This window comes from Falco peregrinus, chromosome 1 (assembly GCF_023634155.1).
Source record: "Falco peregrinus isolate bFalPer1 chromosome 1, bFalPer1.pri, whole genome shotgun sequence".
Classification (NCBI taxonomy): Eukaryota; Metazoa; Chordata; class Aves; order Falconiformes; family Falconidae; genus Falco; species Falco peregrinus.
This window is the reverse complement of record NC_073721.1, coordinates 126,890,989-126,918,860: the sequence shown is the minus strand read 5'-3', so window position 1 is coordinate 126,918,860 and position 27,872 is coordinate 126,890,989. Positions and strand designations below refer to the sequence as shown.

Below are 27,872 nucleotides of genomic sequence, written 5' to 3'. Positions count from 1 at the left end.
GACCGGTGGCTTCCTTCTGCTCTGCTGGGGTCTGGCTAAGGACAGCGGTCACACCGGGCACAGAGCTCAGGGAACTCTGCAATGGGGGGTGGGGTGACATATTCCTGCTTTTCTCTTTCATCCTCTGCTCTAATTAACCTAGCAAAAAGGATAAACTTGCTTTCCTGGCAAACCATCCTTAGATACCCTGGGGAAAAGCATCTTTCTATTTCAAGCATCTTTTGATTCATAATGACTTTCCTGCTTTTCTTTGCACACTACTGCAGCAGTTATTTCTGAGTAACATCCTTCTGGTGTCAACACATTAATAAAAGCGTCTTTAAAAGAAGAAGGAAAAAAAAGGCATTTCTAGTTAGTTCCTTGGTTACAAGGAGCAAGTGAAAACACGGATACTAACAAAGCCGAGTGAGTAAATATCCAGATCTGCTCCTGGGAAAGGTCTGGCTTGGCGGCGAGGAGCTCTGCATGCACCTGCCCCTGCATCCCCGTGGCTTAAAGCAGATTCCGTCACCAGACAAGTCAGGGTCAGCGATGGCACGGCCGGGAAGCCACGACTGCACCAGTTCTGGAGAGCTTTCCATTGACCATTACAGCTGGTTTTCCAAGCTGTAGGTGTCAGTGAAAAATACTGCAGGTATTTAAGCAAGATGTGTGTGATTATTACTCATAATACAATGGATGTGCTTGTAGGAGGCTGGGCTTATTAGGTGGCTAAAAATCAGATGAAATGCCCTTCCAGTGGAGATGCCCACACTGCGACGCAAACTTCTCCAGCCTCAGCACCCACCAGAAACCTCTGCAATTTGGGAACCACTGGGCTTTTGGTTTACAGTAATTCCTGCTGTTCCCGGTCTGAGTGCTTGGGAACCGGCTCTGCTCAGACCTTCCCAGGGGGACACCCCAGCCCCACCGCTGTGTTGTGACAGCTGAAAGCCATCGCAAACCCGGGGCTTTGGATGTGTCAGGCTTGGCCCTTCTCAAAACAGAAAGGTTTCTGGGTTGAAGGAGGAAGGTTTTCCCTGGCTGCTGCGGTTCCGTGTGCCACAGAGCCCCAGCCCAGATGGGGCTGCAGGGACACGAAGGCACCGGTGGGCATCATGCTGTGGCCATGAACCAGCAGCTGTGGCTGTGCCAGCCAGGGACGCTCAGGGACCGGCTCCACGCGAGGGTGTGTGGAACACGGGCCGGGCTAACAAGAAAACCTGCTCGCCAGGGTGCACGGAGCTCTCGCAGAAGCTCAGTGCCTTTGATTTAGGGCCTGGGTCATCAGTGCGTTCCCAAAGGTTTACGTTTGGCCAGGCTGAAGCAGTTATGAAACAGCAGCTGCTGTTAGGTCCTCCCCTCGGCTGCGATCGCTCCTCTGGCATCCCCGACACCATTGCTCAGACAGACGGTGCCATGGGTTTGGCTGGGTCTCCCACGGGAGGGATTATCCCGTGCCCTCATCCCAGCTGCGGATGTGACCCCATGCATGGGCAGGTGCCGCAGGAGAGGCTCACCAGGCTGGGTTGCCACCAAAATGGTTTGCAAAACCAGAGCAGGCAACAACACAGCACAGAGGCTGAAGCCTTTTGATGTGCAAGTCACCAGTGGGCTGCCAGCCCTTACCCCATCGGCTCAGCTCACGTTAATCACACAAATCCCAGTTGCAAATGGCAGCCTTAAATGATTTTCAGATGCAAACTGACTCCCCCTTTCTGCTGCAGCTAAGAGAATAATCATACCCCTGGTGTCGCCCATAACGAAACCATCTCCACTTAATTGCATTTTCAGTGAAAATTCCCTTGAAATTCCCTCAAGGGGAAGGGAAAATATGAAACCCTACCATTTCCTTCAGTAACTGTTTAATTTAACACACTCGTGAGCCATAGCCATTAAACCCCAACATATTTAGTGGCTATCCCACAGCAAAACCTGGGAGCATGATGGTAGCATGGGACGGGTGGTGCCAGTGAGAAGGAAAACAGGACTGAACACAAGCTCTTGAAACATAAACATTTACACCATGCTGGAGAGGAATCAAACACAAATGCTGAAGTCATGGCTTGTGCTTTACATACAAATTACACAAAGGAATTTCCCCTGTTACGGGACCGAACGTTGCTCCCCACAGCAGAGGTGAAGAAGAAACGTGCCCCGGGCTGTGCGGCCGCATTGTACCCGCGGCACGGCCGATGCTCGGCTCCAGCCTTTCTCCGTTCCATGCAAGGAGGATTGCCTTCATGGTATCCCAGTTTTTGGGTGTCCTCCATAGCCTGAAGAGTAATATGGAAAGGAATTCCTACCTAAATGCTCCTGACCCTCCTCCTGGGATCAACCTAACAGCAAATCCTCCCTAGGACAGGGAGGGATTAACACACGACACTCCCGGACCGGGCAGTAAGGGCTGTGCCGGCCAAGTGCCACTCCTCATACAATATTGGATATCCTAGTTAAGAGATTCAGCTAACCTTAACAGAGGTGAATCTATATAAGCAGGAGAAAAGGTTTTTAGCTTGTAAGAACACAGAAAAACACCTTAACTGACCATTAAACTGCTACACCGTAACTGCATACAGAAATCCAGGGGTATAAGTACTTTGCTGCTCATGAGGAAGGATGCAGCGAAGGGGACGCGCTGCTCACCACCTGGGCCAGAGCAGCTTTCCCTCTCCTTCACAAATACATGCAAAGGGATGCACAATGCATCATTTCACTCGCGCTTTGGTGTCCCTGACCGTCCCCTCTGGGCAATGGCTTTGGCAGAGAAAGCCAGCAGTGGGGAGACGAGGGTACGGAGCCTTTGCACACACTGTGAGCCCTGGCCTTGTGAGGGTAACTGAAGCCAATCCTTTATTCCTCTCCCCCGTCTCCATTTCTTAAATTACGGCTATTTAGCTTCAGTGTGTAAACATTTTAATGAAAATTACAGAAATGGGTTGCCAGCTTCAAGTCCCTTAAGGAAAAAAAACCACCCTAACCCAAACAGTTGGCTGTACTGGTGGAATGCTAGATGCTCACTTCATATATATAAAAATAATAATAAAAGTCAAGAGTTTTGTGCTGGCCTGCCAACACCATCAAGAGGCTGGAAATGTCAAGTGATAGCACCATAAGCATTTCTGAAAGATCTTCCCCAAATTATTGCTGCTTTCGGTTTCCCTTCCCCAAAATGTTTCCCCACCGGTCACCCAGTGGCAGCGTGACCCTGACAGAGGGTCCCAGCTGCCCCAGCATCTCCCATGGGACCAACGGGACCTGCACACCCAGCCCACGCCAGACCTTATTTTTCAGACCGATGGTTTGAGCACCGTTATAGTGTAGCACAAATAAAAGAAATCAAGCCTTCCCCATGTTTTGAAAGAGCGCTGCGCCGCTCACAGGCGGCACCGTCCGGCGCTGCCGTGGGACGAGGCAGAGCCACAAGTCCTGGCTGTGACCCAGCTCCCTCCACCACCACCACGCTGCTCCAGAAGCCACCACGGGTCCTGGTGCTTCTCACCCTCGGGGACAATCCTGTCACCTTCTGGAGGCCCGCTCATCCCCACGGTCCCGGCCGGGTGCCACGGGGTGCCCGTGCTGGCGGCAGCTGCGGCAGCACTGGAGGTGGACCGTTGGGAGGTGGCACCTTCCCAGGACCCGCAGGGTCTGGCAGAAGCTGAATGTCAAGCGGTCGCGCTCGCAGACGAAGCCTGGAGGGGAGGCAAGAGGACAAGCACAGTGTTATTGCCGGTGCGCGGTTTTCAGGCATCTGATGCAGAAATCGGCAGGCGGTCAGCAGAGACAAACGCAGAGCCCACCTTCACTGGGGCACCGAGCATCCTCACTGTTTCCAATTGCCAGCAGAAATAACACCCGCTGCAGCATCTCTCTGGGGTAGCAAAATCATATGGGCGTGCGGGGCCGAGCCCAGGGCTCGCTCCTGGGGTGGAGGGTCTCTGCTGGAAGCCTGAGAGAGGTGACAAACCTCCCCGCAGTGACATCTCCTCCCAGTCCCCAGCCTTCCCCACACCGCCAGCAGGACGCAGCACAAAGGCGATCATTCATTTTGCTTTGCATTGTGCTTAGATTATTTCGAGAACCGGCACCATCTAGTTTGCTTCCTGCAGGTGTCTTGCAAACTTCAAAACAACATTGGTGCTGCTTTGAGGACGAGCTTTGTTTTGGGAACCGCGGTTGCGGTGCCAGCACCGTGTCCTGCTGCGGCGGCAGCGCCCGGGCCAGCTGCAGCAGTGGCTGGGATGGCCGTGGGTCGCAGCCTGGCCGCCCCAGCTGAGTCACTCACAGGCTGAGCAAACTGTTTGCAGAAAGTACTTCCTCTCTGCAAACAGTCTGGAAATCACAAATCCCTCTCCGGGGCCGGGAGTGCCACGTTGGGGCGTTAGGTCCAACGCTCAGGTTCACAGTGCGGGGGGAGATGCGAGTGCTGTCCCAAAGAGACCTTGCCCTTGGGGTGCGATAGGATGGAGCATCCCACCACCCCAAAACACTCTCACACCTGCCACCGCATGCAAATCACAGTGTTGTACAAACCATGACGCTGTGCAAACCACGGTGCTGTGCATCCCATGGGATGGCGTGGCATGCAGTGAGGAGGGGACAGCCCTCCCCTGTGCTGTCAGCAGTGGCTCCCAGCTCCGTCACCAGCCAGACCAGGTTCAAACAGGCTGCAGCTTGGCTTAGTTACAGCGTCAGAGACCAATCACCAAATATCCATCGTTCATAAGAATATATAGTTGGTTTGCTTTAATTTTGAGTTTACTCCTTTTCTATTTTATATCAAAACAAGCGTGAGCCTCCAGCATCTCACCTAATTGTGTAAGACTTCTTTAAATCACATCAGCTCTATCTAATCTTACCTTGCGTACAATTGATTAAAATAAATGACAGCTCTTCTCTGATAAAGGGCAGAGTCGATGCTCCCCAGGGTGGACGCGCGGGGCTGACACCCTGGTCCCCCTGCCCTGCCTCTCCCCAGACACCCTCTGCCTGGGACCACACCAAGCAGATCCTACCAAGGCCCCCCCTCACCCAGCACACACTACATTACACTATGGTCCCCGTCCCCCCCCCCCCCCCCCCCCCCGATGCAGAAGCGGGGTAAGAAAATGTGCTTTTTTCTCTTCCTCAGGACTCTTTTCTGCTGGGGAAACACTGGAACTGAGCTGAGGGAGCTCTTGCTGACCACTGCCCCTCGCCATCTCCCCTCTGCGAACAAAAGGCTTTGCTCAGGGAAAGGCTGCTGCCCGATTCCCACGGGGACGAGCCGACCCGCAGCCGTTAATGCAAAGGCCACGGCAGATGCTGAACAGAGACTTCCCCCCATTTGGGATTTCAATCACAGCCCTCCCCCCTCCCCCAGCCCATCAGGCAGGAGGTCACTATACTGATCTAAAATTAATTTTCTATTTCAGTAGAGGTATTTCCTCCCTTCCTCTCGAGCAACAACTCTTTCTGCCTGGCAATAGAAGAAACCATTTAGCACAGAAGCTGCTGCCTGCCAGCGCTGTTGGATCCAACAGCTGCCGACAGACCGGGACCCAGCGCCGGATCCCAGCCCTGCATTACAGTCCCAGGCTGGGGGTTTGGTCCAGCCCCCTGGGTGCTGGCAGATGATGGGGATTTTTCCTGCTGGTTGAGCACAGCGGACAAGAAATCGCTGTCAAGCCCAGGGAGGGTTGGGCTGGGAGCGACACACATCCCCAGACCATGAGAGCAACCACGCTGCACCAGAGCCGGTTGGGAAAAGGGAAGCGGTTGCTCGTGTGATGCTCCACTGGGGTCTCAGGGATGGTATTCCCGGGAGCATCCCTGCAGCTCCCCACAGCATCCCCTCGAACCCACAGCGCCCTTTTGCATTGGGACACTCGAGCACACGAATACATGTTTGCACATGCTGCAGGACAGGGATATCTCGAGCAGGGATGCTAGAACACCTCTGGGGTGTCTGATGACGAGAGAAAAGCTGGTGCCCAGCTCCAGCTCAGCACACCCACCTCAGCCACCTCTCCCTCCTCCACCTTAGGACTCGGTAATCATTGACTCTTCACCGGGGCATGACCGCTGGGTAACCCCCACACCTGCCCAGCCTGTGCTTCCCGTGGGATTTAGAAAGCCAGGGTGGTCTGACTTACAGGTTTCGAAAGCAATATTGGGTAGGAGAGATGGAAAACACACCGTCGGCTCCTGGCTAGCATGGACGGGGCTGGCGTGCTCCAGGGCAGGTAATTACTCGCTGTGTTGCACAGAGCAAATGTAACAGCAGTAAAAACTCCACAGCGTTTAGAAGAACTCTGTTAAAAATACTGCATGGATGGACGGGAATGTCACCAGCGTTTCGGAGGGTCAGCGCTGCAGCCGGGGCGATGCTCCTGGGGGGATGCCGTGCTGAGGCAGACCCCTGCTGAGTGCCTTGGTATTTTTAGCACACTGCCACTGTGCCTTGCTGGGCTCGTTTCTGCTCATGAGCTCTCTGCTTATCGCAACGGTCTTCTTAGAAAGCTATTTATGGATCACAACCAAGTTGCCTCCTGCCTTCCCTTGAAAGAGCTGTGATGGCTGGGCTTCTGGAGCCTCTCACTGGAAGGTCACTTTCCAGGACCAGAGGTGATGGTGGTTTAGCTCTTTTTTGACCCTTTTCCAATGGGTCAACATCCTGGGTGCTGGTAGGGAAATCCTGTACCTGCACTACCTATACACAGGCATAAATAAGCCCACCGGTCTCCTGCCAGGAGTTATTTCTCTTTGTACACCACACGATCTGCAAAGGTACGAGCTTACCACGGAATATCAGCCGGGACGGGCTCCACGGAGGGTGGAGAAGAGCCACCACCCGTGGCTGGAGGCATTGCTGCAACTAATCTGCTGACCTTACACGAGACCCCGCACGGATCCGGGTTTCCAGAGCATTTTAAGAAGATGAAGTCAATGGGAGTTGTTGCGCACTCATCATTTTCCCAGATCGGGCCGGCCTTCGCTCTGATGTGGCGTCTCAGTGAGGATGTGTGCGGGGTCAGGCTCAGGTCTGAAAATCTTGGCTGAGCTCGTGATTCCTCCCCGGAATTTGGTCTTGGGCAAGGGAAGCTGTAATAAGTACTTAATTTGTCAGCTCTTCAGAGAGGGTCCCTACAGAATTGACCCAATTTTCATTTAATCCTTTTACTGCTATTTTTTTTTCTAGTAACGATATTTTTTTTTATTATTTAATCCTAACACTTCATTTGACCATACGCTCCAATGTTCAAATCTATGCCAAATTTTAGTCTAAAGAAACAGCTTAAAGCAGGGCTTTTAAAATCCAGGCTAAGTCAGCACATTAGAAACTGAAAACCCCCACTTTTTTTCTTTTTTTGGTTGTTTTTTTAAGTTGGCATGGAAATTGCTTTAAATTTCACTTAAGCTTCTGCCATACAGACCTAAGCATTTACTTTTATGCTCAGGAAAAATAAACTTCCTGGAACAGGTTTTGTTAAAACAAGGAAAAGCTGAGCTTAGAGCTGAGCTAGCAAAACCAGAGAATTAAGCTGCTGACCTCTGGCCTTTGGGATGCTCTCAGAGTCAGGGACAAATTTAACAAGTATTATCCCAGGCTCCTGCTCCGGGGCCCACAGTGTCCTGCCCTGGGAACGAGCCCTGGCGAAGGCAACACTAGAGCTGCGGTTGCTGGTCAGCACGCGTGCCTTGTACACTCACCTGCCAGGCTTGCCTGCACAGGCACATGCCCACAGCTGGGAAAACTGGGAGAAAAGCACAAAACCCCACCAGTTTTCAGGTGTCAGCCCTGCTGCTCCCAGCACGTCTCGCGCAGCACTGTCACAGAGCATCCATCGAGCATCCAGTCTGCGGATTACAGACCAGGGGGAGGAAAATGCTGGTGCACCCTAAGAGGTTGAGAGTGATTATTCATTTTTTAAAGTCCCTGGATCCAACAGAGAGAAATTCTCATTTCTGAAGAGCCGCGGCAGAGCCAGGACTCTCCCTATGCTCCACGCTGTCTTCCCATTCCCTCTCATGAGGGTAGGGAAGGGGAGAAAAAGCCACCTCTGCCAAAATGAGTCGTTGACCATGACCTTGCCTTCCTCTCCAAAATCCAAACCCACTTCAAACACACCGTGTCCAAAGCTTCCCACAGCCAACTCTGCAAGAAGCGATGGGGCTTGAGCAGGCAGCTGTGTCGCATCTCCGGAGCCTTTGCTGCTTCTGCAACACGAAGGTCAGGCAGGGTAACGGCACCTGGCAGCAGCGCTGAGCCCTCCACAGCTTCAAGACCGAGAGCAAACGACTGCAGGCAGCACCCCAAGAACGTGACTGCCATGGCTGAGTGCAGTTTTTCCTCCAGCCACGGGTAAAGCTCCATTCTTCATTTTTGTCCTTGCTTTCTCTGTTTTTAGCACTTCAAGGCCAAGGCCAATGTCTTTCATGCAGAAGAAAGATGTTCAGCAGAGAGAAAAAATACTTTTGATGTATTCTGGAGATTTTTCCAAAAGGTTAAGTAAGGGTTAATCGTGTGTCATGGATTAGGCTTTGCCTCCTCCCTGCCAGGCTGTTACCAGAGACTGGGCAAGAGGCTCCTGGCAGAGCACTCTGGGCTGCAGCCGCCAGGTCCCTTGGGTGCCAGCACAGGGTGCCCCGTGCCTTCACAGCTGTGCCCAAGGCAGAAGAAAAGCAGATTCTTGCACTCTCCTAACTTCTTGCACTGGCTGCTTGAGGTCTGTTGGGATTTATGCTTTCTAAAACTTGAATCTGCTCAGCAGTTGCCAAGGAGGGAGGAGAAGCATCTCCCACCACCACTGGTCACACCAAGGTCATTACACAAAAAGCATGCAGCACTGCGATAAGGACACGCTACTGCTCTCATCACGGCGAGGAAATGTGCCTCTCCTGCTCCGCCTGCCTGACAGTTATTACAGTTTTGTCTCCTGTTGCCCAGGTTTTCATGGGAGCCGCTGTGCAGAGGCGGCGTGGGCGGGCTGGGGCTGGCATCGGGGCGCGTTGGAGGGGACAGGCACAGCACCGTTACTGCCCGGACCTGGCACCTGCATCAAGCCCCTCAGCGGGCAGGACCCACATGGGGCCACCTGAGCAGACTCTGCCAGCCTGTGGCAGCGAAAGCCTGTTTCTCTGTAAGGCTAAAATGTGGAACTTTCATTTCTCCTACATTTCATAAAAAAGGGGAATCCTTTCCTAAGCACCCTTTTTTTTCCATTGACACCTGTTGTTAATTAGCAGTAAATAAAGGGCACTTAACGAGTTGCTCAGCAGCACCTCCCTGTTTTGCCACTTGAATACAGACTTACATGCTCAAATGACAGAGAAAATTGGAATCTGCTGCAATTATTTCTAGTATGTATCCCTCGCAGACAAACTCAGCCACATGCAGAAGCATGAATAATTTCATTTCCCTAGTCAAAGCAAGCAGGAATATAACGCTTAATTGCCAATTAATCTTGAGGCAACTAGAAATACAGCCAGACCCTGGATAATGAGCCTGGAGCACCACAGACGGCAGCAATTGAAGAGGGTGCTGGGTGTCTGGAATTCATCCCAGCATGTCCCTGGTGTGAGCTGGGGGGCTTTGCCCCCGGACCCCCCCCGAGGCATTGCCCCTCTCACAGCCCAACCAAACACAGTCCCCTGAGCTGGCTGCTCCCAGGACACGAGGCTGAACTCCATCCCTTCCCGCTGGCTGAAAACCTTTGTCTGATTCCCAGGGAAACTGTACCCACGGCTGGTTTAGACATATTTGTTCTTGGGCCAGCTGAACGTTTTACCTTAATTCCTTTGGTATTTACAGCCTGAGCACCCGTGGGGAACAGCTCTGTTTGCTAAGATGCCTTGGCTGGAGCGAAGAACCATCACCTGCTCGGCACCCGCTTTGGGGTGAATTTGGAGAACTCCCAGACTCACCCAGTAAGAGAAACAGGCACGAGGAAAATTCTTAACTTTGTGACTTTTACCACAATGAGCACCCCATGTTTGGTCTTGACCAGGGCTGGGTTCACCCATCGCTGATGGGGTCTGGCCAAAAGCCATCGTGCAGGCACAGCCACGATGTTTGCAGCAGTGGGGTGACTGCAGCTCGGTTCCCCCCGTTAGCATCCTCCTCCAACATAAAGCAACTGCTGCTTCTGTGTTTTAAAACCATTTGACCTGCTGGATAAACTGGCGCTGGTTTCTCTGAGCTCTCACGTGGGACCTGCCAGGTCCTTTCCAAGATGAACAGAAAACAAAGTGTAGTACTTAAAGACAGAAATAAACATGGTGTGAGGGTTTTTTCCCAGCTTTCTGACTTACAAGAAATGATCCGGTAACAGGAGTGGCTGACGTGGGTGTGAGAGCACTGCTGGGGCTCGAAGCTCAGCACGGCTGGAAATCAGGAAGCAACGGGCTTTCCTGAGCCAGAGGCTGCTCTTATCTCCCCAGCAGCCCTGCCCGAGGTCCAGCAAAGCTCTTCCTGCTCCTGTCACCCAGGTTGTGCTGTCAGGAGGACAGCGATGTCCCCCTCGCCCCCCCAGACACCAGCAAGATGCCACAGGGCTTTCCCAGCTGCTGCTAGCATGGGCAAGAGCAATGGCTCTCAGCCCCCGTGCAGATTTTCCTGAGCTGGAGTTGCATTTGAGTTCCTCATCTCACCACGGAGTGAGACAAACGCCCCCAGCCTTGCTGGGACATCGCGCCGAGGTATCTGGGTGCCCGACGGGCTGCAATGCTCCCCGGGAGCCATCTAAGGACATGGCCAAGCCTATCTTCTCCGCTCGCGGCTGGATGCAGCTGTAAAATGACGGGCATATTTAAAAATAACCTCTGTGTAATCTTCAATTAATTTATAACCTGGCAACAGAACACGATTCTGGTTCTAATTAATTCCAACCTCCTTTAAGTGAAGAAAACTGACTGCCGGTGAGATGTTTGGTTATGCGTAATGTGTTCTCTCTCTCTTAAAAATTCATCTGATAATGGATTTAACATTTAAACTCTACTGGGGTTATTCACATTTTTGTGTCCGCAAGAACACAACTGCTCACAAAGGCAAACACATGATTTTGCTGGTCTCGGTGCACCTCCTGTTCAAGGAGATAGAAGCTCCTTGTGCTTCTAACATAAACATGAATCACTCCAGCCTGCATTAATCTTGTGCAGTAAAGATCCTTTAAAACACAGGAAGGGGCTGGAGTTTACATTCATGGCTTTTCTGGGAGCCTCTGCCTGTGGATTTACACATCTGTGATTTCCTGCCATGTGCAAGTTTTGTTCCTCTTCACGGTTTGGCAGGAAACATTTGTATTTCCAAGAGGCGTTTCCTACCCTGGGTTACAGCCAGAGCATTTATGTCATTTTTAATCCAGATTTTTAACATTCATTTGGGTGCTTCCTAGACATCTAAGTGGTTATTCTGGTACAACCTTGGCTCCATGGCTCTCATCACCAAGCCCAGCACAGAAATTTTCCCTTTAGACAAAAATAGCCGGAACCACACATCATTTCTTGAGCAAGCCTTACTAATTATTTCCTAAGTATTGAACTGCCCGACAGACTTGCAAACACAGGAGAGTTGCGCAGCCAGCAAAAAGGAGCGGCTTAGTGGCTACAAGCATCCCGACGGCCAGTGGTCACAGCCTCCATATCCCAGTTAATCGAAGCCAGTGCTCCTGCGCTGCCCAGGATAGGTGTTGGAGGGACCACAACTGGGTACAGGACAAACAGAGGTCGCTGAAAGGATGAGGATGGGAGTCCCAGGCTGCAAAGGGGGACCTGCATGGAGGTGGGGAGCAGCTGTGGGGCCTCCTGCCCACCCTGCTCCCCCCTCTCAGCCCTCTCTTTGTTCAGGAAGTCCCCTAAGGGTCTAACGTTTCTTTCTGGGCAGTCAAAAAAGCTTTTTTTTTTTTTTTTTCCCACACAGACACACTAAAAAGATAAAGCTGATTAATGATTATCACACTAATATCACTGACATCTAATCCCCTCATTATGTTGCTTTTCCTTTTAAGTGCTGTTAACCCCTGCAGCCCACAGATCTTTGGCTTATAGGGAACTGCCTGGTGCCGTGGGATGTATTTCTCCGAGTGAAGGTGAGAGCAGAAGCCAAGTGAGCGCCTGTGGCATGGCCAAGCACCGTGGCTGCAGCTGGAGCAGGTAAATGAAGCTGGTAGGAAGCCTGCCTGGGTCAGGTTAAAACGGGACCGACGCACCGAAGTGTCTGCTCAGACATACCAAAGATGCTGGAGAACTTTTATCTGACTTTCTAGTGGTGAGCCCAGGCTTGTTTCAAAAGGTTTGTGTTCTGGGACTTTATAACTGAACAGCTTTCTGGTGGTCAGAGCATTTAACCACTTGATGTTTCCTTCTGGCTTCCTTTTCCCAAATGCCACGTCACTGCTGCACCAGGTCCCTTTGCCCCATGCCACCCCCGTGCAGTCACTCGGGCCGGCGCCGGCAGTCCCTTTGCGGGGTGATGCTGCTGCCTCTGACAAGCACATCCCAGCTCACATTCCCGACAGTAACAAACCACGCTCAGCCCTTTGAGAGCCAAATGCTCTGGACATTTACAGATGGCTATAACATTCCCACTTCATTATTGATTAGCCAAACTAGCCTTATGCAATTCACGTATAAAACACCCCCTCCATCTTCTCACAGACACATCACTTTTTAGAGGCTGATTGGTTTGTCCTTCCTCCCCCAACACTCTCCTTGCTGTGGCCAGCACCAGCTCCCTGTCTGGCAGCACCGTGTGCCCATCACTATTCCCCATGCCCAGACCCTCGGCTCACCCTGGCACCCAGCCTGTCCCACCCTGGGTGCTGCTCCGCCGGCAGCACGGCCCTTCCTGGGATCCCTTCCCGGGAGCAGGACGGCATCGTCCTGCCGGCCAGCTGGGAAAGCACAGGGCAGGACCTGCCCTGGAAAAATTAATTGAGTGTAGCTTGTCTTTCAGGATGGCCAGTCATTGCTGGTGTCCTCCCCGAGACTGCCCAGGGGGACTGAGAAGTGAAAGGTGGGGAGAAGAAAAATGAATGAGTCTAAAGTTGGCCAGAAAAAACACCTCCAGTCACCAGCCCCAAAAACGGGTTGAGTTCTTACACGGCCTCTACTTCATTTCACGGCACGGCTTTGAGAAGTCCAAGCAGACTGCACAGCACACCCACCTGATGCCCACTAGCACGGTGCCATCCAAACCTCCCTGGCACACAGCCCACGAGGCAGCACCGCGCTGTGCCTCCTCACATCACTCTGCGACCCACGGCGAGGGGCAAAACCGCGCACACCCCAGCTCCTACCCGGGTGTCACTGGTGCTGTATGGTGGAAAAGTGTCCCCAACCACAGAGAGGATGGCAGTGGAAGATGCTGCATGGAGCTGATGATGGAGAAGCCACTCGCCCTGCAGGTAATAGTCCTTAACTGGGAGCCTGGGTGGTTTGCACACCAATCTCCACAATTATCACCATGTCCTCAAAGTGCAGCGTTTATCACAAACGGCGCGCACGCACTCTTGGGGAGTGTAACCACGCTAAAGACAAAGCGTTCAGCTCCCAGGACAGGCAGGAGGGCCACAGGGCGCTGCTGGCTTACCTGACTCGGTGCTCTCGCAGTCCTGCGGGTTGCACTTCTGGGTGCTCTCAGGCCAGGGCTCGTGGTCGCAGAGGCTGCTGTCCTCCTCGGCCAGCCCCGTCTTGGTGTTGATGCACTTGACCTGGCGCCGCTGGATGCCCCCGCCGCAGGGAGCCGTGCACTAGAGGGAGGGGGGCAGCCCCATCAGCGCCGGGGGACACCCGTCCCCCAGCCCCACAGAGCCGCCCCCCTGATGCCATGCGGTGCCGGCAGCACCAGAGCCTAGGAGGGTTTTATTGCAATAGCCCCCAGTTTGGTTCTGAGGGTTGGGTTTTCCCTCCCGTTCCTCACATTTCATTCAAAAGCCCCGTCGAGAGGCACGGCGCGCTCCCACCCGTGCCCACTCACCTCTCCCCAGGAGCCCACCACCCAGGTGGTGCAGGGGTGGGTGTTGCAGGGTCGGGTGGCGTTGGGCCGCACCGTCTCCTCACAACGGCCCAGCTCCGGGCAAGTCACCAGCCGCTCCTGCTCCCCGCCGCCGCACGCCTCCGAGCACTGCCGAGACACAACAAGCCGTCGAGAGGGGAAGCCAGCAGCAGCGCAGAAAGGCAGACATGCCATGCACTGGCGTCTGCAGGAAAGACGCTGCAAACCCCCTCTGCAAATGCACCAAACCTGCTTCCCCGGCGGAGCACTGCTCCGCAGCCACCCCCGCTGTTAGCGGGCCGTTTCCTTCTCGGTGCTTGGAACTGGCTGGGAGGGTCCCAGCAGCAGGAGGACGCAGCAGACGCGCCGCAAGTATCTGCTTAAATTTTGCAGGCGTGTGAAGAGGCGGGCTGAGCCCACTGTCTCTCTGCTGGCAATGACTTGGGGGGGTCCAGCACAGCCTACGGCTGCGGGCAGCTCAGCACCCCTGGCCTTGCACTTGCCCAGCTGCTGAGCATTTGCTCTGGGCGACCAAATGCCAAGTGCTGGCTGAAAGAGCAGAAGAATAACGGCAGGTGTGGAACTCTCCATCGCAAGCACACATACTGCGTCTGCCCAGCCAGGGACGAAGCCCCGCTGCGGTGCTCAGGTGCTGAGCGCTGCCCCTCTGCTCAGCCCCGTCCCCAGGAGCCCCTACCTCTCTCCAGGAGGACGTGTACCAGTCCAGGCAGGGCAGGCTCTGGCAGGGGAGCTGCACGGGTGGTTTGTACAGGACAGCCTGGCAGTGGAAGGGCCGTAGGAGCCTCTGGTCTCTGGTGTCGATGCAATGCACGTCCCGAACCTTCGTTCCCCCACCGCAGCTCCTGGAGCACTGGGAAACCACACAAGCATCATGCTGGGGAAGGGCAGCAAGGGCTGGTGCAGGGGGAATCCCTCCAGCAACGGGAAGTGACGCCAGAGACACATCTGACTCAGGTTGGATTGAGTTGATACTCAACCTTTTTTCACCTCTTTCCCCAGGCCAAGCTAGAGAAAATGCCATGCAGCATTGAACCTGTCACTGCCATCCCTCCGAAAGCAATTGGTTTCCAGTTGTAGTGACAACAAAGTCTTTGTGCATGAGACACCTGATGATCCCAAGAAACGGCGGCCACCCAGCGCAAGGGGGGTCGTTCCCTGCCATTGAACCTACTGGATTCACCCAACCCAGCTGCAAACACTGTAGTGCAGAACGGCCCGAGACTTTCAAACCACTGAACAACCACTCTTTGTTCAGCTTTTGCAAATTACTGGCTTTCTAACCAGCCCACGAGCAGGAAAAATAGAAGGATTATTGCGGGATGAAGTATTTAAACTCTGTGGCAAATGCAGATCTTTAACCTCTGCCTTTGGGAGCCATGGGGGAAGAGCACGGCCCGAGAGCAGGTACTGTGCCAGTCCCAGTGCAGGCACCACCTGCCTTCATTTTCCTGTGGATTTTCCAGGACTCTGTACCAGCTGCATGCCTGTTTACCTTGCTCCAGTTCCCCACGCGCCACGACGAACACGGTCTGAGGGAACACCGCCGAGCAGGGACGGGTTTGTTGGCAGTGGCACAGCCGTCGTCACTGCCGGTGCTGCAGCGCACGGTCCTCCAGATCGCACCCACGCCGCAGGTGGCTGAGCACTGCAACACACAAGGCAGACTCCTGCTCCACTCCTCTCCCACTGGCCCCCGTGGGGCTGTCCCCCCGTGCCTCCAGTGCCCCTGCTGCCCCAATGCTCCCAATGCCTGAACTGCAGTGGCTGTCTGTCACTGCAAACGCTCTGCAGAGAGCAGCCCTGGGACAGCTGGGCAGTGAGAGGAGAGCTGATAATTGCCAGTAATGCCCTATCCACTGCACTCAGCACAGCCCCGTCCCTTTGGCAATTTGCAGCCTTGATGCACCTTACACTTGACATTTACATTTCTGTCTTCTCATGGTGGGTTTTAAGATACTCTCTCCTGTACAATGGCAGGAGCTTGCTCCTGTGCCAGGGTTGGCCTCCCTGGGTGCCCAGTCCCAGCGTGGGTGCTCCACGCTTGCCTGCTCCTTCAGAGCGGACGGGGATCCAGGTGGGAAGCACGCTTCCCTGCCTGTCGGGTATTGCCACTGCTGCTCGAGCACCCGCTGCCCCAGGAGGCTCCCTGCAGAGCCGGGGAACGCCAGGCACGGGGGCACCAGCCCTCCTGGAGCAGGGAGGCATGCCAGGGCAGCTCAGCATTGTGCCTTTCTGGGGCTGAGCATTGCAGAGCACAAGGCGCTGCCACCATGGCTGGTGCCAGAGGGAGCGGGACAGGATGGAGTGACAGCGGGGCATGGGCATCTGATTCGCGCCAGGCAGCAGCTCCTGGCTATGGTGGCCTGTGGTGCGGTGGGCTGCCTGCCTGCTCCACCCCACAGAGCTGGGGGCTTTCAGCATTCAGCCAAAATACCTGTGCCGCTCAAAATTGCCGTGCATGTCTTCTGCACACAAAGAGCAATGTCCCAGAGACCAGCCAGCAGATGGACCAGTCTCTCACCTCTGTACTGGCCACGTCACACTTTTAATGGGACTCAACACGTACCTCGCTCCAGTTCCCAACCTCCCAGCTAGGCATCGCAGTGGCTGCCATGCTGATGAATGGCGGAAGTGAAGGCTCCTCCTTCTCCATCTTTTTCTTCTGCCAGAGCAGCGGGGAGGCAGGGGTGGGCTGAGATAATTTGTGGTCCCCATCACTGAAAGCAGGTATCCCTGGGGTTGCCCATGACGAGTGGTCCCCTGCCACAGTGCTGCTGAGTGGGGTTCCGTGGAAGGTCAGCTCTGCATGGGGCGATGCCAGCTCTGGGTGGTGGGACACCCCCATGGACCACCATGCTGAGGGTTCCTCAGAGGGTGATGCTCCTGCTGGGTGTGCGAGAGGGCTGTGAGCCGGGGTCATGGGCATGGCTGGTGCTGGGGTATCTTGCTGAGTGAAGCTGCTGGAGGTAAGCTGGGTGGCTGGCCTGGGCACGGCAGGGGACAAGGACACTGCCGCTGCAAAGGCTGTAGTGGCCACCAAGGGAGCCAAGGTCAGGGACGTTGGGGTATGGAGCTCTGGCTGGTGCCCTGCTTGTCCTACGGAGTCCCCGTCAGCACCCATGGGATAGAGACTCACAGCGGGATGGGTGCCCCTTCCCATCTCCCACCCTGGTCCTTGTGGGGTGGGGAAGGAAAGATCTGCCCCCTCTGTCCCATGGGCTTGGTCATCAGCTGCTGGTGCTGTGTGCATGCCCGCCATCCCCTCCGGCATTTCTGCCCACCATTCCTGCTCCTTGCTCTCAGGGGCAGCACTGTTAGCGTTACTGGTGATGACAAGGTCCATTTCCCTTGAGTCTTCATGGCCTCTCCCCGCAGAGCTGGCCACGTCAGGGGCCTCACCACCAGCGTTACCCAGCCCCTCTGTGCTCACATGCCCCTCACCGCTGCTCCCTGGCTCTCCCAGATGGTCAGATGTGTCTGCGCCAGTGCTGCCCCTGCCAGTGGGCACCGGTGGGGAGGGATCAGCTGGGTAAGGGGCCCAGGGAGCGAGGCCATGGGCTGGAGCATCCTGCTCAGGACCAGTCCTCATTGGCACGGCTCCCTGGGGTTCATCTGGGTGTGGGTGGTCATGGCTGTTTGCAGAGTTGTGACTCGAGGTGCTCTGGGTGGGTGGGTGGTCCTCAGAGCGGGACAAAAGTGTGGCGTCCTCCTCCTCACCCATGAAGTCAGGGATGGCATACTTGGGAGCAGCTGTTCCTGCATCCACAGGTACCATACTCAGGAGATCATTCATGGCTAAACCCCCAGGTTCCATCTCTCCTTTGCCATGCCCAGGAACAGAAGTGGTCACTTTGTTGGTCACCAGATGGTCCTCGCTTGCTCCTCCTCCCAGCTTGATGGAGTGCAGGACATCAGCAGGCATCTCACGGGACCCCTCCACATCATTGATGCTCAGCTCTGGCTTAGGATCCTCGCCTTTGGTCTCTTTCTCTGTGAAGGGGTAGTAAGACAGATCCTCATGGAAGTTGATAAAATTATAATCATAGTAAAAGTCGTCAACAAAAACATTTCCCTTTCTGGCTGAGAAGTCCTCCTCAGTGATGATATTGACGTCATTGGACTCTGGAATATTTGGAATCAAAGGGTTAAATTTAGCAATGTGGTTGCTGGGCATGTAATCGATTTCATTAAATATCTCTCTGCTGGAAGACCCACTGCCAGACCAGTCCACGTTGGCATTGTCTAATTTCTTCTGGCACTGTGGCAAGGAGCAAATAGTTTCCGAGCTGGGTCTTTCTGCAGGGTCACAAGCAGCTCCAGTGCTGTTGCTGCAGTAAACAGGGCGCCTCTGTGTCCCATTTCCACACGTTGCCGAGCACTGGGAAAGGAAGAGAGATGCAAACGTCAGGGATGGGAGCACAGGTGATGCAGGTGCAGCAGGAGGAGCAGGGAAGGGGCTGGCAGCAGTGCCCGTGCCCCTCTCCAGTGCTCCCCTCTGAGATACTGAAGCAGGTGCTCAACCATCCCATGCACCATGATGCTACAGGCACAAGGAGAAGGTGCTCCACATTGCTCTGCCATGCTCCCACCACCCACCTAGGTCCCGAGACGTCTCCTGTGCCAGTCCCACCTGCAGCACAGGGTCCTGTACCAGGAGTCAGGAGCACAGGGTACCGGTCACACCAGTAAGAAGTGCTATTCCTGGCCAAATCTACCTCTGGGGCTGTTAGAGCCCGTCCCAGTGCAGGGCACTGTGCTCAGGGTGATCCTTGACCTGCACTCCAGCCAGAAACAATTTCCCTGGGAGATGGACATTGTGAAAGGCATTGCGTAAAATGATCTAATAGGTCTTTTCTGTGACCTATTGCCATGAATTACATCTCTTCTTCTAGAACAGAATTTTTTGAAGCAGGGGATAACAACATGGGTGTTGTCCTAGTAAGGAAAAAGCAAGGGTCAACAAGGAGCTTTGTTGAGGACACCCCCTCCTCCACCATAATGGTCTCTTTGAGATTGTTCAGTATAAAAGAAACCTACAAGCTGGAAAGAACTGCAGCAAAATTTTCTGCTGGATAAGTAAAACATCACATGTGGGCTGCACAAGCCACAGGCCGCTGCAGTTTGCGGTGACAGATGCACAGAGCATTAGTCATGTACATCAAAGCGGCTCACTCAAGCCAGCCAAGGAGAACAAACGGTCCACAAGGCAAACAAACCCAGCGGAGGGGTTTTCTGCTGAAATCCCAGCTACCCGGATGGAAACAGATGGGCTGAGGCACGGCTTCGAGCACAGCCAGCAGCATGTGGAAATTAAGAGGTTAACGTGGAGAGGCAGAGCTGCTGGGCTGGATGGAAGGTGTGCTCTTCAGACAAGATGTACTCTTGTATTTTGAGCCTTTCTCATCTTGGCTCAGCCCTCGTGAGGTCCAGGTGCCTGGTGGGGATGTGCCCTGCTCCCCGTGCCAGGCCTGGTGGGCTCCCGGGTGGGTGCCCACCCGGTGGGACGCCTCCCCCCAGGCAGGGGCTGCCCGGAGGAGATGCTGACCCAGCAGCCAGGATCCCTGTGCCATGCCGTGCCAGGGCTGGCCCAGCTCTGTGTCTCCTGTGCAATGCCAGGCAGGGGCAGAAACGACCCTGGGGACTATGCCTGGCAGAAGGGACAGTCCGTAACACGGCATGGCCACCTCCAGGCATTTCCACCAGCTACGAGATGCTGCTGAAATAAATGTTACCACACATTAGCATCTGCAAAGGGGTGCAAGCAAGCTGCTTCTCCCTACTGGGATGGCACTGCCAAATCAGGGAAAACAGACAATTCCCACTGCGTGCATCTTAAGCTAAAATGTCTCAGCAAATGCCTCCAGGTCCATCCAGGAGGTAAGTTCCAGGTATTGCAGCTCTTGCAGGGGGAAGGAAGGGGTTTGTTTGCCAAGGCTGGGTTATCAGGAAAGCCTCTGGGACACAGGTAAGAGCCGCTGGCTGTTAGGAGCCTCTCGGAGGAACACCCAGAGCTTGCAGGAGGGTTCCACATCAAGCACAGGACTGCAGGAGGCATCACAGCAGGCAGCGCAGCAGGATGTGCTCCTGACAGCAGACAGATGCTCCTGTTCGTGTATTAATGGACAACAAACAATACTTCTTGGCTAAGTCCACAAAGCTGGATATACATCGCTTTAGGGTCCCTCTGAAGGTGCTATGTCCCAGTCTTTAAGCACTTTTCTGGGCTACCCAAACTGCAAACCACCCCCCCGGCTTGGCGGGCTGCCCAGCACGTACCTGCTGCCTTGCCGAGGGTCTGCAGGCACAAAAAAAAATACAGTGACCCCCTATTATTACTGCTGGATAGAAAGACCACATTTCTGGGAAACTTCTGAGCCCCCCCCACTTTCTCTGCTTACTGGTGGCTCTCGCTTTAAGTGAAAGAAGGACAGAAAAATTACAGACATCTCGAAATCTCGAAATCCTGGGTTCCCAGATCAGCAGATGTCAATACCACAAGGGACGACTGTGCCGGCTTGTGCTGGCTCTGTGCACAGCCCAGACCCACAGGCAATCCGTGATTTTTCCCTTTAAACTGTTGCGGCCGCCTTTCTCAGCCCTGCAATTGTGGCTTTTGTGGGCCCCTAGAAAAATATTTCTAAATAGCTCTCATTTAGCCTTCAAATTTTCTGTTCGCATTTTTATTCCGTTTGTTTCTTAGCAACGAGCGCAGTTCCCAGGCTCTCTCGTTTCTCTCCCGATATTTGTCTTCACACTGAACACTGAAACCGCTGCTCAAATTAGGGGCTATAATTTTCTGGTTAAAACCCTCAACCTGTGGTTAAGCTGATCCGCAGAAATACAAAAATAAAGGCTACACAGGGTGTCCACAGACCACAGCCTTTGATACATGGGTGTTTTTTGGTCTTTCCCTCTCTTTTAAAAAAAATGTTGAAAAACTTGTGATGCCCCCCTCAGGGCATTATCGCTGAGGGGGTCTCTGTCTCTGCCCACCCCAGCTCTGCAGCAGCGATGGGGCAGCTTCGCTGCTGGGGAGCAGATGCCCACGGGACAGCACACACACAAGCACGGTGCACCCAGACCCCAGCTTGCCCCCTGTGCCTTGCCTCAACAGGCAAGAATGATTTTCAAGGCTTCTGCCAAAATAAAGGGGAAGGCTTGGGGTGCTCTGGAAATACACTGAAGGGTTGAAAGCCTCTCATTTCTGCCCTCCTTGCACCCAGCGTGGAGCATGGCTGTCACCCTGATTGAGGGAGCAGCAAGGTTCAAGAGAAGATGGGGCAGAGGCAAACAGCCTGGTGCTCCTTCCTCACTCCGAGACCTCCGCGTGCAATGAAATTCCCGTCCGTGTGAGCTGGTGTTACATGAGCCCACAGAAACACATCCATGAATTTTCCTTGTAAGCACTCTTGGGCAGGCTGAGGATGTCTGGGGGGGAATTTGTCCCCAGCTCCTGCCAGCTTTGCAAGACACCGGGACCTCCCCGATTCTCCTTCTCACCTCAGACCAGTTCCCCACAGCCCACTGGGAGGGACAGGGGATGTCCCGGTGACAGGGCGCGGTGGCATCTGGCTTGGAGAGATGCTGGCAGTCTGCTTGCTGCAAGGCTCTCTGCTCGTCCAGCCCCACGCTCTGGATGCAGAGCACCGTCCTCTTCATCAGCCCCGAGTGGCCGCAGGTGGCCGAGCATTTCTGCCATTCACCGACCCACCACCTGCGGAAATGTGAAAGAGGAAAAAAAGTCTCAGCCGGAGCACGAGCCGGGCTGTCCCGCGCCCTCCACACCGAGCACTGCAGGGTGGTGGGTTTCAGCCACCGCCAAGGGCTGCCCAGGGCCAGCAGATGTACACGAGATGCACACAGGCTTCAGCAGCCCGTAACCATCTGCGGGGCTTGGGGGAATTAGGATCCCAAGTGCGGCTTGTGCTCCAGCCCAAGGTCAGGGTGCCCGGACCGAGGGGCAGGGGTGGGTTCGTGCTCACGTTGTGCTGGGGATGGTTATTTGCACCGAGGCAGAGGGGGGGTCCTGGCCCAGGATGGTGCCCTCCTGTGCAGCTCGTGGTTGGCGCACAAACACCACGCTGTGGTGGTCAGGCAGCCACAGGGGTTTGCTCAGACCAGCGCAGGGTCTAGGACCCATTCTCAAGCATGAGGGAGACGAGGGGTGCAAACCCTGGGCTGCAAATAGCTGCACACATCCTGGTGCAATCCGGGCATGGCCGCCAGTGAGGTTCCCCCAGCTCTGCTCGCTCCCTTCGGGCAGTTTGGACGTTAAAGCTTTGCTGAGGAGCAGCGAGGGGAAAGCTGGCAGACCTGGCTGGGCAGGGCTCCTCGCTGCATGTCCTCTGCTGGTCGTCAGGGCGGGTGAGCGCATCGCAGTACCTCTCCTCCACAATGCCAGCCAACTTCTCCACGCAGTGCACGATCTGCCGCTGCACCCCTGTGGACACCGGCAAGGGCTTGGCTCGAGATGAAAATCAAAGTGAACCACCGAGCATCCTCTGCCATTAGGTGACAAGAGGCCCTAAGATAAGCTTGAGCTCCCCAAACCGGGGCAAACAAATTAAAACCACCGCTGAAACTGGAAGCTGAGAGCCTGCTGAGGTACTACTGATGCCCTCATGGAGCCCAACAGCACCAGTGCTCCCAGCATACCTGGGTGGGAAAAGCAGAGCTGGACACCTGGCCATCACCCGTGTGATGAGACCTCCAGAGCTCAGCTGGGCTGGAAAATGACTCTGGGTATGCAGCTGCAAAGCAGGGACACCTGGGACTGGATGGATGGATGGATGCAAGCAACACCGGTCCAGCCAGGACACAGGCTCCCCGGCATTACGAGCAGCAGACCCCAGCCAAAGCCCCTCCCTGGGGCTGTCAGGACACAGTGTCTGTCCAGCACAAGGCAACCTCAGCTCCTGCCCAGAGACCAAATCCAGGGATGCTCACGCAGAAAGCTAAAAACAGATAGCAGAGAGAGTTGACAAACCTTGTACTCCCTTAGAAAACACCCACCAAATTACACCTGTTCTGCCAGCGCTTAGGGATGCCAGGAAATACCTAAGGAATAGCGAGGGTTTCCACAGAAGGCAAGGTGAGGACAACCATGTCCAGGACCGTCAGAACCTCGCAAACTCCGTGGGACATCTCCGTGTGCCCTCTCGGTGCTCTGTCTCTGCACCAAGCGGTTCACAGAGACAAGGCAGGTTAAAAGCAGGAATATCTCCACCCTTCTGCTGGCTCCTGCTGATAGATTTCTACAACTCCAGCTTGGTCCTGGTGGCCTCTGGTCACAAGCAATGCAAGGGGCACTGATGGATGAGTTATGCTGGGAGAGCTGCTGAGCAAAAGTCTCTGGAGTAAAACCTTTAGTATCCTTTAGCTTTTATAGTGAGCAGCGAGATGAAGGAGATGCAAAAAAATGCCGTTCCACAAGCTGCCTAATGGGATTTGATAGTGATGCAGCCAGTAGAGGCTTTGCAGAAAACATCCCGCTGCCGGAGAGGCCACTTGGCTGGGGGAAAAGCCTTTCCCCACCTCTAACCTTACAAAAAGCCTCTGCAGCCACAGCACAGGGTGCACTGTGATGTTTGGGGCTGCCAAAACCACGCAGAGGAGCACACGTAGGGCAGGATGGCCAGTGGTGGAGATGCTGCAGCCAACGGTGGGCACACTGTCCTGGCACCACCATCCAGGCACCGGAGTATGTGTGCACATGTGTGTGCATGCATGCTGAGGCTTTCAGGGGGGCTGTGGCCGAAGGGGAACCAGCCGCCAGCAGCACGGCTCTCTTTGGCAGCCTTCTGCCCCAGCCGCAGCTCACGGGTAAATCACCCGGCAAAGCCTCGTGGCCCAGCCTGCAGCATTCATGGGGTGACATTTTAAAGGATGACCTCACTGCTGCCTCGCTGCCTGTTTTTGTCCTCCCTTTTGCAACACATACTTGACCTGTGACTTGGAAGAGCTGTAAATATTAACCACTGCCATCAGCTGAGATTGATAGAACCCTGCTGAAGCTGCTGAGCTGTGCCCTGGCTCTAGCACTTGGGAGCCGATGGGGCCGGCAGGGCTGGAGCCAGCCCCCACAGAAGAGGCTCAGCCTGAGCTCTCCCAAATCGGTGTCACTGCACACTCCATCATCCAGCCCAGGGAGAGGGGCTCAACCCTCCTCCAGCCGATTGCTCGTGGCCAGATGGGATAAGCATCCTCACCTGGCTCCTGCCTGATGTGCCTCTGTATTTCCTTTCCATCCTGGAAGCCAACTACTCAAACCTTGCAAAGGAAAGCTGGTTTTAAACAAAAGCGAGTGCCCTCAGCTCCCGTCCCCCTCAACTCCCCATGCTGCAGGGCCCCTGCAAACCCACAGCGAAGAGCTCTCAGTGTAAATGTATGAAAAATGACCTGCCAGCTCCTGCTGCAAGCAGGAATCCACACCTGTTTCTCAGGAACAGGCAGGAAACCTCTCCTGGCACTCTGAACCACTGAGAAAGTATAAGTGTCCTTGAATTCCCTTTCTTTCCAGTGGCAGCTGCTCTCCAGGAAGCACTCACTGGTCCCAGCCTCCCCCCTTGCAACGTGCCTGAATCGTCCGCCTCCATCAGCTGCCGCAAAAGCTGCCCCAGGATGCCCAGCCCTGGGATGCACTGGGGTGGGAGCAGGGAAAGCATGGGCACCACGCACCCTCCCATGTGCTCTCCATAAAACCCTGGAAACAATCCCCCCTGGAGAGGCCCAGCCAGATGGGAGACTGGCCCTTCAACACTCCCTGGATTTCTCTGAAGCCCTTTTGTCTCCATCCCCCTGTCGCCAAGGAACACCCGGCAGTAACAGGACACCGAGCAAGGAGCAAGTGCTGATAAAGCCTGGGGTCCGGTGGGCGAACACAGCGGGGCTCTGGAGAGCGGTGACCTCAGCAGATGCCACCTCCCCCTCCCCAAGACCTCCTGAAACCAAAGACCTAGGAATTTCTAAGGCATCCCCACGGTACGAGGATGCTCTGCCTGCTCCACTCCTCCACGGCGGGCCACCAAGCCCCGAGGTCCCACTGGAGCCGCACTCACCAGTGCCGCATGTGGCAGTGCATGTGGTCCAGGAGCCAAAGCGCCAGAGGAATTCTGCCTGCTCGATCTCGTTCTCGCTGTCGGCTGGGCGCTGGATGGTGTACTGGTACCGCACGCCGGGGTTGGTCTCCTGAAACAGCAGCTGTGGGGAGACAAAGGGCCGTCAGGGAGGCTGGCTAGTGCACAGCAGTCGCCGCTGGCCACTGCACCCCAGCAGCTTTGCAGAAGATAACAACCTGCCCAGCACGGCCACAAAGATGCAATTCTCTATCCAGCTCCATACCAGGGCTGCATTACCTGCATCACCTGCACCCCAGCAGCAGCTCACAGCGATTTCAGAAACAGGGTTGGCAAATGGCTGAAGCAGTGTAGGAGCAGAGGAGCTGCCCTCGCTCACAGCATTGCGCTCATGGCAGCGTCAGGTAATAATAAAAAAAATAACAGTGACAACACTGAGAATCACCGGGTTTTATGTGTCCACTGATGAAGAGGCTGGAAAGATTCTCCTGTTAATCCCACTCAGTCCCACTGCTGCATGCATCCCGTCCAAGGACTATCTCAAGGTTCAGCATGATGAAGGGCCCAGGACGGCCAGTTGTCCCCTTCCCTGTCCCCTTCCCTGCAGTCGGACCTGGGGCAGGAGGTTTTGCATGTGCCATCGCTGGGCCCAGCCCAGCCCCAGGGTCTGCAGCACGCGGGCAGGAATGACCCTCCGTTGGTCAGGAGCACACTGAGCAACATCTGCCTCCCTCCATCACTCTTCCTAAACTCTTCAGCAAGGGATGGAGTCACGGCTGGAAGGAGGCTCCGACAGCTCCCAGCCCTGTGCACTGGGCTGATGGTGGCTGGCCCAGATGGACGGACACTCAGGTGACAATCAGTGGCAGGGACCTGTCCTTTGGCATGGTGGCAGAAGGAAGGGAAAGGGACAGCAGCATTAGCCCAGCCCTGCAGAAATGGACTCAAATCTCACCTCTGCCACTTCAGCATCTGCCCTGGGGAAGCACCGCAGCATGTCTTGGCTTGAGATGCTGGCTACCCGTGTCGGTTCCTGTCTGCACTTCCAACCTGCCACCAACGTGCCCCAGATGGCACCAGTATCCCTGTGGGAGCATCCCCCTGGAGTGACACCCCACTCAAGCTGTGGAAGCAGCAGCTGTGGCAAACAGGAGGGAGCCACTGGCAGCAAACACCAGCGATGGCTCATGGCAACATGGGCCTGAAGGAACTTTCTTAATCGCTCCCCGCTTGCAAGGTGTTCCTGCTGCTCTTGACATGCACAAAGCAGCTCCTGCAGTCAACAATCCTGCCCGAAGCACCTCCTGCACCAGCGCTTGGCAAAGGCTGGAGTTTAACTTGTTTTTCTTAGCCTAAGCGCTCCCATTATGGCCAAAGCTTTGTTGTTCTTGGAGCTTTGGCAGGAGCAAGGGCATCTTTCCAAAACCTCTTCACGAATATTGAAACTTTTTGCCAAAAGCTTTTAATTGGGTTACAAAATCCCAGAAAGTCATTTGCTGGTGCTGAGCAAGCCAGCACCGCCATCAACAGCAGCACGGGGTGGCAGGCGAGCCCAGCATCCCGCTCACATTTCAGCATGAGCCTCTGCTGAAAGAAATGCAGCAGGTGAAGGCTTCAGCCGCCCAGTGCGGCCAGGCTTGTGCAAAGGGGCTGATGCTCAGGAAGAGTGCATCGGGCTGAGCGGCGTGTGCCGGGGCAGGGGAGGCTCCTGGGGGTCTGTGGGACATCACCTCCGCAGCCGTCACCGCCTCTGCACCACACTTTGCACCGCAAGGAATTTCAGCCTGGTGCCAGCTGTGCCACCGTCCATGGGACGATTTCCACCGGCTTCTCCAGGAGAAAGCTTGGCCTCACAGGCACGAGGATGTTGGCTGCCAATAGCTTTGCATTAACTGGCAGATCCCTCACTCCTGACCATCCTGATGGCCATTCCCAGGGGAAGGAACTGCAGGGACAGGCGCAGCAGCACAACGGGGACCTGCAGGGCAGGGGCCAGCCCCAAACCCCCCTCACCAAACTGCCTTTCCCCCCCCCACCTCCCCCCCCGAGACAGTTACAGCCCCTGCAAAGCTGTGCAAAACTCATTGAAATATAAAGCCGTGCTGAAAAGTAAATCCCCCAGGCAACTCTTTTCCATGGATACAAGGTGAAAATTAATAGAGTGGGGTCAGTTTGCAAAATAAAGCAATTTCCAGATAAGCCCCAGAGCCGTGGCGGTTGCAGCAGAGCAGGGGATTAGCAACAGTCAAGTTGGGCTCATATTAAAAGCATTTGCAGGATGCACCAGGTGGGCTCGGAGCAGGAGCAGCCCCTGGGCAGCTGCCCACGCTTGGGGAAGCAACTTCTCTTTCAGAAACAGTGAGCAGCATCCCAGCTGCAGGGAAGCAAACGTGTGCTCCCATCGTGGAGGCAAAGACAAGAGACTTTCCTGCTGACCCAGAGGTAAAAGGACCATCAGGCTGAGCAGGTTCACATGGAGATAAATATCCCCTGAAGTCTGTTATCTGCTCCCCCAGCGTCTGCTCTGCTCTGCACAAAGGCTGGAGGCACCGGACGGGAGCAGGAGCTGGGCAGGTGCTCTCTTGCTTGCAACTCTGCCATCCTGGAAACGCACTACTGCGATGCTTGTTTTAACGTATTGCTTTTTCTTGGGTTTATGTGGTTAATTGTAACCTCTCGTGCCCAGACCTGGGCGTGCAGAGCGGCAGGTCCTGGGTGCCCTGCCCTGCGAGCGCAAGGCAGCATCACTCTGTGATGGGGCTTGCCTCCTCAAAGCCTCGGGGCTTTGATGAAAGATAGTGACTTATTCTGGGGAGGGAAGT

General features: G+C 54.9%; 1 protein-coding gene across 1 annotated transcript in view; it reads right to left on the bottom strand.

The window, feature by feature from the left end:
• Positions 1-1,983: 1,983 nt before the first annotated feature.
• ADAMTS7 (ADAM metallopeptidase with thrombospondin type 1 motif 7) overlaps positions 1,984-27,872 on the bottom strand; it is a 50,652-nt gene continuing 24,763 nt past the window's right edge. The window contains exons 16-24 of the mRNA XM_055817205.1: positions 25,033-25,174; positions 22,289-22,415; positions 21,476-21,689; positions 16,542-18,353; positions 15,468-15,620; positions 14,652-14,825; positions 13,937-14,083; positions 13,550-13,709; positions 1,984-3,671 (exon numbers count right to left, since the gene is read on the bottom strand). Coding sequence (XP_055673180.1) covers positions 3,499-3,671; positions 13,550-13,709; positions 13,937-14,083; positions 14,652-14,825; positions 15,468-15,620; positions 16,542-18,353; positions 21,476-21,689; positions 22,289-22,415; positions 25,033-25,174 — 3,102 coding nt within the window. The 3' untranslated portion in view covers positions 1,984-3,498. The remainder of the gene's footprint in view (positions 3,672-13,549; positions 13,710-13,936; positions 14,084-14,651; positions 14,826-15,467; positions 15,621-16,541; positions 18,354-21,475; positions 21,690-22,288; positions 22,416-25,032; positions 25,175-27,872) is intronic.